Consider the following 12,966-nt stretch of genomic DNA (forward strand, 5'->3'; position numbering starts at 1 on the left):
CTCCTATAACTAGTGCTCTCCTCCTCTCCCCCTTTCCCTTCTGAGCCTCAGAGCCGGACCTCGTGCCAGAGACCCGGTCACTGAGCTTACCCCTGCTAGGCTGTCCCCCCCACCAGTATCCAAAGCGGTATACTTATTGTTTAGGGGAATGACCACAGGGGATCCCTGCACTGCCTGCTTCCTCCCCTTCTCACCTCTAACTGTTACCCAGCTACCTTTGTTCTCTGGCGTAGCTATGTCCCTGTAGCTTCTATCTATCACCTTCTCAGCCTCTCGAATAATCCTCAGTTCATCCAACTCCAGTTCCAGTTCCCTAACTCGTTCTGTGAGGAGCAGGATCTGACTGCATTTCCTGCAGATGAAGTCGGCAGGAGTATCGGTGGTCACCCCTACCTCAAACATCCTGCAGGAGGAACATTTCACTGCCTGCGCTGCCATTACTCTACACTTCATCTCCAAAACAAGAACACTGAGTAGCTTACCTGTGGACTTTAAAGTTAGGTTAGAGGAGGAGGATGGGAGGCAGGCCCTACTCTGTAGGGCCTGGGGTCTAGAACACACCCACTCAAATATCAATCACTTACCTTCCCGACTAGCTCTGCGCTCCAATTTCACTTCCACCCAGCTCGCGCCGCTCTCTGCTGTCATCTGCAAACTTACTAACTATACCGCCTATGTTCACATCCAAATCATGTATATAAATAAGAAAAAGCAGTGGACCCAACACCAATCCTTGTGGCACACCACTGATCACAGGCCTCCAGTATGAAAAGCAACCCTCCATCACCATGCTCTGTCTTCTACCCTCGAGCCAGTTCTATATCCAAATGGCTGGTTCTCCCTGTATTCCATGAGATCTAACCTTGCTAAGTAGTGTCCCATGAGGAATCTTGTCGAATGCCTTACTGAAGTCCATGTAGATCGTGTCTATCGCTCTGCCCCCATCAATCCTCTTTGTTACTTCTTCAAATAAGTTTGTGAGAAATTATTTCCGACCCACAAAGCCATGCTGACTATCCCTCATCAGTCCTTGCCTTTCCAAATATATGTAAATCCTGTCCCTCAGGATTTCTTTCAACAATCTGCCCACCAACGATCTCAGACTACTTAGTAAGATAAAATTACTAACTCAAATGTAGCTCATATGAATATTAAATATCAAAACACAGCCTCAAACACTGAATCAGTTCTGATTAAAATTCACAGACCCAAAACACTATATCTTCCTTTCTTCTTAGATGCTGGCAAGTCACCTGGGTTTTTCCAGTATTTTCTGTTTTTATCTAAAAAATTACATTCTGAAATAAACAGGACTCTTAAAAGACAGATTGATCATTAGAAGCTACTGCAAAGATACAGGGAAAAGTGCCTATGTTGCCCTCCCAAGTGGGAAGTGCTCAATCTTTGCACTCTCTCCTGAATCACAACCAATTGTTTAACAATATTAAGTAAAACAAAATGTTGGAAAAAAATAGGAAATTGGAAATGCTGTAAAGCATAACCTCCCTTATTTCTGTATTCAATTTGCTTCACAAGATTGGCCAAAATTCTTTTAATTTTTCTTGATTACTTGCTTTATATGCATACTAAAAACTTTTGTAATAATGCACCATGTCACCCAGATCCCTCTGCTCATCTCACCAATTAGATAAAACACTTCTTTAAAGATTTTACTGCCCAAATTAACAATTCACATTTTACTACATTACATTCCATTTGCCATATGTTTACCTACTAAATTAACCAGTTTACAACCTTTAGTAGTCTCCTAATGTCCACATCAGAATGCACTTTGGCAGCACACCAAGGGACAACTGGGATGATGATGAATTCAGTGGTCTGACCTTACTTGAACATAAATTTCCAAATATTACTGCAGCTAAATATATCTGCTAACCGTCAAAACTATATTGAAGGAAAGCCCATATTAAATTTCCCAAGAAGCTTTACAGCATTATGTAACAAAATCCAAGTTCCAATTGTCTAACCTTTTCAACTCAGAGATTTGAGAATTTGCATCTACTAGTTTATCTTCTGTTGTACTCAAAGTTTCCTGTTAAAAAGAAAGAAAATATCAACAGCACAAATCTTTATATGTTCCATGTCAGGATAATCACTTGGGTTCATAGCAATAAATAATAACTTTTATAGCAGCCTCCTAACTCTGCAAGTGAATGTGAAATTACCTTTACTCGTTCGTGTTCTTTTCCCAGTGACTCATATTCTACAAGTAGCTGCGAATGGAAAAGGGGAGATTAGCTTTTACATCTGAACCAAAATGTAAACACTGTATTTACAAAGTTTGTTAATGAAAGAATGAGCATTCCTACAGAGAAAAAAAAACCATGAATACAAATATTGGTTTTATTATTCTTTCAAGCCAATTTCATTTAAGAAAATTCAGAACTTACATTCTGTAATATTTTGTGCTCTTGTTTCATTCTGGCATCTTTATTATCAGAATGTTTGTAAGCTTTTTCAAAGGCGTCTTCTAGATCTTTCAGCCTGCTATTGAGTTTGTTGACCATGTTATCCTTCTCCTTGTTGTCTTTTCGCATTTCGTCAAGACGCTGTTGTAATGCATTGGCCGTGGCACTAACTGCATCGTAACGTGCTGGCCAATCAGTCTAACCCAAAATAACAAGATTAATTTTGAATAGTAAGATATTGTTGTATTTTGTATAGATGCTATAAGTGCTTTACCTACTATCCAACTTCTAACCATGTGCTACAGAACTACCTAACTAATTGCATGGTCTTCACTTAAGACCAAGGTCAGCCTCCTTAAAATTTCTGACTACAATACTGACACCAATTTATACATAAACTTTCCTTCCATTATTCAAGGACTGCTACTCACTAACTCCATTTCCATTAAGTAGTTCTTGTTCTCCAGATCTTGAATACGATTACCAGCTTCAGTTAAAGCTCTTTCCAGTTGTTCACACCTGAAAATTTAAAATAAGCATTAGCAATAGTGTGAAGACTTACACTAAGCTATTAACAATCATATAATCTTAGAATAGTTATAATACAGAAGGCCAATGGTCCTATTGTATCTAAGCAGACTTTATGCAAAATAATTCAGCTTTTCACCTTAGGCTTGTAAATTTTCTCTTTAGATAATTATCCAAATCTTTTTGAAATCCATGATTGTGTCTATCACCACAAAGTTCAAGCAGTATATTCCAGATCCTAACCATATGCTGCATAACAATTTTTCTCGTTGACTTGATTCTTTTGCTGGTCATTTTAAATCTGCATCCACTGGCTCTCAACCAGTTTTCCATGGACAACAGTTTCCCTCTAAGTCAAAAGCCCTCATGTTTTTGAGCATCTTTCAATATTCTCTTCCAGAAGGACAAGCCAACTTCTTCAACCTACCAATGTAATTGAAGTTACTCATTCTTGGATCCTCACAGACAACTTTTTTCCACACCCTCTCCAACAATTTCACAACGTTCCTCAAGAACGTATGCTGAATAGGACACAACATTTTGAGGCCAAATTAATGTTTCATAAAGGTTCACAAAACAGAGTCATAGAGATGTACAGCATGGAAACAGACCCTTTGGTCCAACCAGTCCATGCCGACCAGGTATCGCAACCCAATCTAGACCCACCTGCCAGCACACACCCCATATCCCTCCAAACCCTTCCAATTTGTGTTCTATTCTTCTATTTATTGTTATGGACTCAGCCAGACCACTCAAAATATTCATAAGCAGGCAGACTAGACCATAACAATAAACAGAAGAATATAACACAAATTGGAAGGGTTTGGAGGGATATGGGGCATAAGTAATCTAATCTAATAACTGTGCAATTCTTCACTGTACACTTACCAAGACAATTACCTGGAGTAAGTTAGCTGGGTTGACTACCAGGTTTTAAACAGACAAACATTTATTCAGAAAATTAATGAAATGAAACACAAAGAACGGAATAAAGAATATCTACAGAACCCAGTCTATCCAAAACAGACTTAATTATGCTGTTTTAATGTGCACAACAGTCCCAATAAGCAAACTCCCTTAAAAAAAAACAATAAAAATTGAACAAAGTCTTACAGGTCAAAGTTAGAAGGGCAGAAGGAGAGAGAGTTTCGCAACCTGTTTTCACACAGCCCATTGCTGAACTCCTTAACTAGTTCTGGACTTAACTGCTCAGCTAGAGAGCTGACCGCTCCCCTTTCATTATATAGGTCACTTCTAAAACATGACCACTTTGGTCTGAAGTCTCATCTGTTTATATCTAAACAAAAGGCCTCTTAAAATCCTTTCACCTCTGTACAAAACCCAGCTGTTTCAGAGCCCAAAGTCTTTTATGACCTCTCTGAAAAAAATCAAGGACACAGTATCCTTGAGAAAAGGAATAGCTTTGTGACATTATAAAGCCCAGGATCCTATATGCCTTATTAACTACTTTCTCATCCAACCCAGCCATTTTGAACCATCAGTGCACCTATACCAAGTCCCTCTGTTCATGCAACCCTACAGAATTGCATCCTTTTGTATTGCCTCTCTCCTTTTTTCCCTATCAAATCTCTTTTTTCATATCAAAATGAATGACTTCATACTTTCTCAATTCAACTTACACGGTACAATTGCAACATGTCTGCCCATTCCATCAGCCTATGTTCACAATACCTCTGTTTTGTGTCATCTACCAATTGGAAAATTGTATCCTGGAAATCTAAGCTTTTTTGAAAAAAAGTAATTCATAGAATATTGCAGTCACTGGCTGGGCTAGCATTTATTACCATCCCTAACTGCACATGAACTCAGCGGCCTGCAAAGACATTTCAGAGGACAGTTAAGAGTCAACCATCAATCACACTGCCACAGATCTATGAGTCAAATATACAGACAGTCCAGGTAAGTGTAACAGATTTTCTTTCCTAAAGGCCATTAGAGATCCACATTTATTTTTATGACAATCAACAATGGTAACATGTTTACCATTAGACTAGAGATTTTTAATTTCAGATTTTTATTGAATTCAAGTTTCACCATTTGCCAGGATGGGATTTGAATTTATGTCCCCAGCACAATAGCTGGGGACATAAATTCAACTAGTGACATTCGACTAGTGACATTATCACTTTGCCACCACCTCACTATATAATTAAAATAGATTAAGAAAACAAATGGCCCTGGCACTAAACAAGGGCAAATTGACCTTCATCCAGCTCATAAACCACTTGCCTCTACTATGTATCCTGTCATTCAGGAACTTTACATCCAAACTGCAACCATTTCTTTTATTCCATGAAGCTTCCACTTTGCTGACAAGCTTGTTATGTGGGACTTTATCAAATACTTTTTTGGAAGTCTGTGTATACAATATCAACCCTCCTTGTTAGTTCATCAAAGATTCCAACAAGTTATTAAAACTAAAGTTACCCTTAACAATGCAACCCCAACTTTCCTTAACTGATCCACATTTGTCCAAGTGATTTAATTTTGTTCTGGATTATCATTTCTAAAAACCTTCCCACCACCAAGGTTAAGCAGCTGCCCTGCATTTGCTGGGGGATCATTACATCCCGTTTTGAATAAAGATTTAACACTTGCAATTTTTCAATCTTCTCGTACCACCCTAGTATCTAAGTAAGAATGGAAGTTTATGACCATGGCCTCCACAATTTCCACCCTTACTTTCTTCAGTCGTTTTGATACACCCAAGACCCCGGTAATGTATCTGCTTGAAGCAAAGCCTGCATATCCAATACATCTCGATCAATTTTTAGACCACCCAATGTCTCAACCACATTCTCTTGACTAAGATATGGGCTGCATCTTCTCAAAACTGCCTAACTGAAACCTCAGCCATGATCTCAAGTTCTTGAATAAATCCCCTTTTCGGTTTGTAATTGGCCTCATCCCATCTTTTACTTTACTTTTAATATTAATACGCCAATAGATCTTGAGATTCCCTTTCGTTAGCTACCATTCTCTTCTCATACTCTGTTCTTCTCATCTATTTTTTCATTTCACCTCAGAATCTTCTATAGTCAACCTGCTTCTCACTTATGTTATTAACCCAACATCTATGATATGCACCTTTGTTTTACTACACTCTCTATTTCTTATCATTAAGGAAGCTCTGGCTTTGTTTGTATTCCCATTGACATTTGCAGGAATTTTTCAAATGGATCCAAATCATTTCCTCTTTAAATTCAGTCTATTGTCCTGTTACAGGTTTGCCTAACAATCTTCTATTCCAATTACCTGGGCAAGATCTATTCTCATCATAATGAAGTTGGCCCTCCTCCAGTAATTATTTTTACTCCAGATAGCTCCTTATCCTGTTCCCATAGCTGAACTAAACATTATGGTTATATGAGACTGACAATGCCCATATAACATATAAGCATTATTTAGCATTTTGATGAAAAGTAGGAGAAAATTGAAACAAAAAATAAGCAATGATCTCAACTTTTTAATTGTTTTTGTCATCACAAAAGAAGTTCTGAAGAATCATTGGACTTGAAACATTAAATCTGCTTTCCCTACATAGAAACTTCCAGATCTGCTGAGCTCCTCCAGCAACTTCTGGTTTTGTTACAAAAATATACATTTGGTTATGCACTTAAATGAAAACTTAAACAGAAGAACTGAGGGTGAGGTAAAGGAAACTAAATATAAATGGTTAGGTCAAATACGTGTTTTATTGAAACCAAAAATCACCTTTTTAAAAGATCCTCGTTATGTTTCTCTGCTTCAAATATTGTAGAAGATCCATTTAAGCTTGCCAACTTTTCCCTAAGGCTGTTTATTTCTGCCTCATAGTATGCCCTAATGTCAGCCACATGACGTGCATGCTTCTCACGTAGATTTAGGCGAGCTCTAGAAATAACATTTCAACACGGTGTAATTGGAATTAATGTACAATATTTTATTTAGCATTTGAACCATTATCTGCTTATGCAAATATCACATGGAAAATTTCAAATTATGTATGCGTACAGTATTCCATGATGAAAGTCAAATTCAGCAACAACAGAAAATAGCTGTCATCATGGTAAAACACACCAAAATGCGTTTAAACATTAGAAGTTGTCTGAGAACAGTTGAGAGGTCTGAACAGATTTTCCACAAATCAAAATGAAATTTCTTAAAATGTGAAGCATTTTGGTAAAATAAAGTGTTACTTACATAGATAATACGATAGGATCTTCAAGAGATGATGCAGATACGCGGTGATCCTCTGAGCCACTTACACTGTTTTTGATCCCCGATGGGCCAAGAGAAGGGACAGGTAGTTGTGCCAGTGTAGAACTGCAACCCTCTACTTGACCATGCAATGAGCCTGCATTCCTTGTTGGCTGTAAATTTTTAGAATGTGGACTGTTGACAGCAGAGAAAGCCCGAGAGGCAGGATGGAGATTCCAGCTCTTTAACTGCTGGGAACATCTGGAAGTACTGGTCAATTCTGATCCTAGCAAAGTATCTACATGTAATTCTGAATTATGATCAGAATAGTTTTGTACAGTTATATTCATTATGGAGTCTGGGCTGACTGAAGACCGAGTATCAGATTCTGAAACTGCTACTGGAGTAGAGAAGTCATATTGTGGAGAAAATGCAGCAGGTGGCTTCATATGAAGAGTAGGATCAAGTGTTAAAACCTTAATATGTGGAGAAAAGAATTTAAAGATTTTTGATTTCAGAAATTAAATCTCATTTCATAAACATACAATTCTAAAAAGCAGGCTTCAACCATTATTGTTAAAAGGATAGAACAATATATTTTACAAAAAAAATCCATGCAATGTGGCTCTGACATGTTGATACATTAGGAGGGCTGTTTTTGTACATCTATTAGCAACAGCTATTTAACTAGGAGAAACAATAACGTGGAACTGGCTACCACATGGAGTGGTGGGTAAAGTTGAATAGTTGATGCAATATTCAATGGTATTTTATGTACTGCAACTACACCAGTATCTTGCATTAATAGCATCTCAACAGATTATTCAAATAGATGGCAAATCAGTCACCCCAGAAAGCCAATTTGCTAACTGTTTAACAGCACAAGTTGGAACTTTCAGAACATCGCATGGGTTGTAGATTTTCACAATTTAGTAGATTTATGTAAGGTGAAGTACCATCGCACAGAAACAAGTAGATAACGAGGATAGCCTTAATATAAACAAAGATAAAGTGCAGTATACAAAGATCTCAAATGCTGATCCTGAGCCATGTTAGCCAGCACCAGAGGGCACAAATTGGCCTAAGAATACCCAGGCTTGGAAGGAGGAAAAAGAAAGTGGAAATGATGCACAAATTCATGCAATAGAAAGAACAGTACCCAAATTGTGCAGTGCAATCAATGAGCCATTTTGTGGGAAATAAAATGCCTCAGGGGAAATTGGGTGACACGTGGCCTAGGCGCTGGACTTTCCCTAAGGTCCTAGGCTCAAATCCTATCCAGATGTCTAGCAATTAAAACAAAGTACAGATCACATTTGAAATACATTTTAACTATTCCAAATACATTCACCTTGGTTTACAAGCATTAAAGTGCTCTAACTGGTTACCTCACTCAGAGGTAAATAGCAGTTGGTGTTAAGAATGGATAACTATCACACTGGAGTGCATTTCTGATTTTTGGGTAGGAGTTAAGATAGGTAACTTATCTCTGTAACAGGCCGCATAGCACTGATAATCAGCTACATTCGATGTACATCAAACAGAAAATATTCAAATTCTCGGCAACAATATTCCCCATCTTGATGAGCAAAAAAATAAACCAGCTAAATTGGCAAAAGGAACAAAAACTTCATCAGACACTGAATGGTTAAGGTCTGGAACGCAATGCTCTGGAGTATAGTGGATGCAAATTCAATTGAAACATTCTAAAAAGGAAACAGACTGCCACTTTAAAGGAAAATTGCACAGGGTCTTTTGATGGGGTGAGAACAGGCAGCAGGATGGCAAATTGAAATGCTCATTTGGACAGCAGACAACGGGCAGACTGGCCTCCTTCTGCATTGTATAAATTCTGTGAGATTGGAAAACTACAATGAGTGGGCCATCCTTCATTTAATGAGGAGCAGCAAGATCTCACCTATGGATAACAGTGTAGTATCATAACTAGGTCATTTCATAACAGCATTTGATCAGATGTGCAAAACCAGCCGAGTTATGCCCATTCTCAGCCAGGAATGTTTTCAGCCACTGCAAAGCTAAAGAGGCCAAATAATCAACTCACTCAGTACAGGTTAAATGTTAAAGTTCGGACATTTACTATATTATATTCAGAGTTCTAAAACAAGATGGAGAATCCACTAAGTTTAAATTAACATGTTCCAGCATTGCTTTAAATCCATGTTTAACAATTAATGATGAGTAATTTAAATGAAATTTAAAACTTTCAATTGTCTTAACATATAAATACCAGATTGGAAAGTTGCTTGATTTTAAACAATCAAAGCCATTTAAAGATGATAAATATTTGTGGTTCTAATGTCAACTTGGATCACTTTTTTTCATTTCATTCATGCTCACCAATGGGTAAACCTTTTATCCATTCACACTTCTAATGCCATCAGGTTCAACTTCTCAAATTCTATCCCACTGTTGCAAATTTCACTCTATTGACATTCAAGCCACTTGGAAAGCTTAGTCATTGATGACATATCCAAAAGTCCTCACCTCCCCTTGCCATCTTCCAGATTTTTTTGTAGACTTTAGAAGACTTGTCCCTATTTAAAAATCTCCCTTCCCTAGCCCACATCCAATCCCTCATCTTTCACTCTTATTTTTGACCTACTGTACACCCAGCTCTGCTTAAGCAGTTTTAATAATACTGACCTTGCTTTCTGAAATTCTGTTTCTAAACTAATCATGCGACTACATTCAAAAAAGTATAGAATCTAATTCTCTGGTTATATCAATTCTCTTAACTCATGCCTGCTAAATCAATCAGCACACCACTAACTTCCCTCTGTACTTCTGTAAAGCATTTAGGGATGTGTTGCTATGATGACGGCACAAGTGCGAACTGCTGCTGATACCGAGAACTGTCTTACCTGTGGGGGAGACTGACGATGTGGAGGGGAACTCAATTCCCAGCCAGGTGCACTCTGATTTTCCTTCTGCTTCACATTATAAATCTCCCGCAGTGAAGAGACTTGCCATCGGGAGCCCACTGGAAGCTAAAAAGAAGTTTGATTTCTTTCACAACTGTGACATGATCTGTGCCAACTTTTTTAGCATCATAATAATGGTTACCATCGGGTAATTCTCTGACAGAGCTAATTGTTGGTTTTTAACCTTGCCAATTATTTTCTACCTTTCCAAACAGATGAATGCTCACCTATACACTATGATGGAAACTTACAAGTTAAGATGTTAACATTACAGGCAGTCTCCAGGTTGCAAATGAGTCCCATTCTCAAGTCTGTTTGCAAGTCGATTTCATATGCAAGATGGGACACAATGCAAGTCAATGTAAAATAACGATTCGCAAGTTAAAGGAAACTGTAAGTCAGATCTTTAGTATTAACACAGCCCTATATGGGATCACATTCTTAAGTTCAAGCATTCGTAAGTCTAACATGGATGAATCAAGAACTCCCTGTATATAATTTCTAATAAACACTTTAAGATACAACACAGAAAGAGGCCATTCAGCTTATTGCCTTTGTCAGCTCTTTGAAAGAGATATCTAATTATTCCATTCCCTTCCCATTTCCCAATAGCCCTTCAAATTTTCCTTCAGTACCCATTCAAACTCCCTTCTGAAAGAATATCAAGTCCCAACACCCTTCCCAGCAACACTTTCGAGAGCATAACTGTCTTCCTGGTGTCATCTGATTTTGCCAATTATCTCAACTGACTCTTCTGCCATTGAATAGATTTTCTCCTTAATTCTATTATTACAAAAAGCCCTTTACAATTCTGAATATGTCTGTGACAGGTCTCTTTAACTTTTTCTGTTTCAAGGAAAACAATTCCAGCATCTCTAGTCTTTGCAGCTCCTCTTGAGGTCCTCATTAATGATACCAGTCTTCAAGCCATACAATTCATTCCACGTGATAAAGTAAAAAAGAAGACACTGGATTTGCCCGGACAAGATCTCATCAGTAATACTGAAGACTTGTGCTCCAGAACTATGTCGAGAGTGTGGTGCTGGAAAAGCAGAGCAGGTCAGGCAGCATCTGAGGAGTAGGAGATTCAATGTTACAGGCAAGAGCCGTTCATCAGGAATTAGGCTTTTTGAGCTGAGGGGCGGTGAGTTAAATGGGAGTGGGATGGGTCTGGTGGGGGTGGGGGAGAAGGTAGCTGAGAGTGCGATAAATAGATGGAGGTGGGGGTAATGATCATAGATTGGAGAGGAGGGTGGAGCGGATTGGTGGGAAGGAAGATGGACAGGTAGGACAGGTCATGAGGGCGGTGCCAAGTTGGAAGTTTGGAACTGGGATAAGGTGGGCAGGAGTGGAAATGAGGAAACTGGTGGAGTCCACATTGATGCCATGAACTATGCCCCTAGTCAAGCTGCTCTAGTACAGCTCTAGCACTGGCACTTAATGGACAATATGCAAAATTGACCATGAAGATTAACCCACAAAAAGCAGGAGAAATCAGTCCTCTTGCAATCATCAGAAAAACAATGCAAGTTGCACTGGTATCATCATCAAGTGAACACTTCCTCAGCAACCACCTGTTCACAATGCTCAGTTTGAATTCAGCCAGGGCCACTCTGCTCCAGATGTCATTGCAGACTTGATAAAAACATGTATAAAAGAACTGAATTCCAAAGAGATGAGAACAACTGCACTTGACATCACAGCATCATTTGACCAAGTGCAGAATTAAGGAGTCCAGCAAAATTGAAGTCAAAGGAAATGGGGAGTAAATCTTCACTGGCTGAAATTATACACAGTACAATAGAAAATGGTCTTGCTTGTTGGTGGTCATTCAGTCCCAAGACATCAGTGCATAAATTCATCAGAGTAGTAGCCTAGGCTCAACCACCTTCAGCTATTTCATCAACCCATCATAAATATCAAAAGTGGACATGTTCATTGGTGACTGCACAACATTCAGCACCATTTGCAACTCTATAAATACTAAAGCAGCTTGCGTCCCTTTGCAACAAGACCTGAACAATATCGAGGCTGATAAGTGGCAAGTAACATTCGTACCTCAAGTACCAGGCAGTGACCATCTCTCAAAACTGGAGAATCTAACCATCTGACTTGACAGTGATGATTTCCCCCATCAATATCCTGGGATGTACCATTAACTGAAGAACTGAACTAGAGGAATCATAAATACTATGGCTACAAGAGCAGCTTAGAGGCTAGGAATTTGACAATAAGTAAATCAGGCAGGAACAGGATACTGATTAAGGATGATCAGCCATGATCATATTGAATGGTGGTGCAGGCTCGAAGGGCAGAATGGCCTACTCCTGCACCTATTGTCTATTGCTAGGAATAGCCGAGGCCTGTCCAGGTTTACAAGTCACAAATCTGGAGTGTGATAGAACATTATTCGTCTGAAAAAGTAAAACACTAACAACATTCGAGAAATTTGACACCACCAGAAATAAAGAAGCCCATTCACTACTTTCATTATTCATTTATTACCACCAGCACAGTGGTACCAGGGCGTGTGATCTACAACTCCACAGCTGCAACTCACCAAGGGTTCTGAAAATGGCATCATCCAAATCAGTAGCCTCTATCATTTAGTAGAACATAGGATGTGTGCTTGGGAATTACCTTTTTAAATAGTCATTCGCGAGACTTGGACATCACTGGTAGGCCAGCATTTATTACCCATCGATTGTTGCCCTTGAGAAGGTGATAATGAGCTCCCATCTTGAACTGCAGCAGCCCACATGCTTCCAGGATTTTTACCGGCTACAGTGAAAAAAGTGATATATTTCTAAGCCAGGATGATGTGTAACTTAGAGGGGAACCTGCAGATGGTGGTCTTCCCATATATC

The 12,966-nt window shown here is 38.8% G+C and overlaps 1 protein-coding gene across 8 annotated transcripts in view; it reads right to left on the reverse strand.

Annotated features, from left to right (window-relative positions):
* The window catches only part of LOC122551007 (M-phase phosphoprotein 9), a 96,768-nt gene that overhangs the window by 43,632 nt on the left and 40,170 nt on the right, over positions 1-12,966 (reverse strand). For all 8 annotated transcript variants that reach the window (XM_043692627.1, XM_043692626.1, XM_043692628.1 and 5 more), the window contains 7 exons: positions 10,040-10,165; positions 7,161-7,633; positions 6,693-6,851; positions 2,861-2,948; positions 2,412-2,627; positions 2,187-2,234; positions 1,989-2,053 (listed from right to left, as the gene is read on the reverse strand). In XM_043692627.1, the coding sequence (XP_043548562.1) occupies positions 1,989-2,053; positions 2,187-2,234; positions 2,412-2,627; positions 2,861-2,948; positions 6,693-6,851; positions 7,161-7,633; positions 10,040-10,165 (1,175 nt within the window). The remainder of the gene's footprint in view (positions 1-1,988; positions 2,054-2,186; positions 2,235-2,411; positions 2,628-2,860; positions 2,949-6,692; positions 6,852-7,160; positions 7,634-10,039; positions 10,166-12,966) is intronic.

The sequence above is a fragment of the Chiloscyllium plagiosum genome, chromosome 6 (assembly GCF_004010195.1).
Source record: "Chiloscyllium plagiosum isolate BGI_BamShark_2017 chromosome 6, ASM401019v2, whole genome shotgun sequence".
NCBI classification, from domain to species: Eukaryota; Metazoa; Chordata; class Chondrichthyes; order Orectolobiformes; family Hemiscylliidae; genus Chiloscyllium; species Chiloscyllium plagiosum.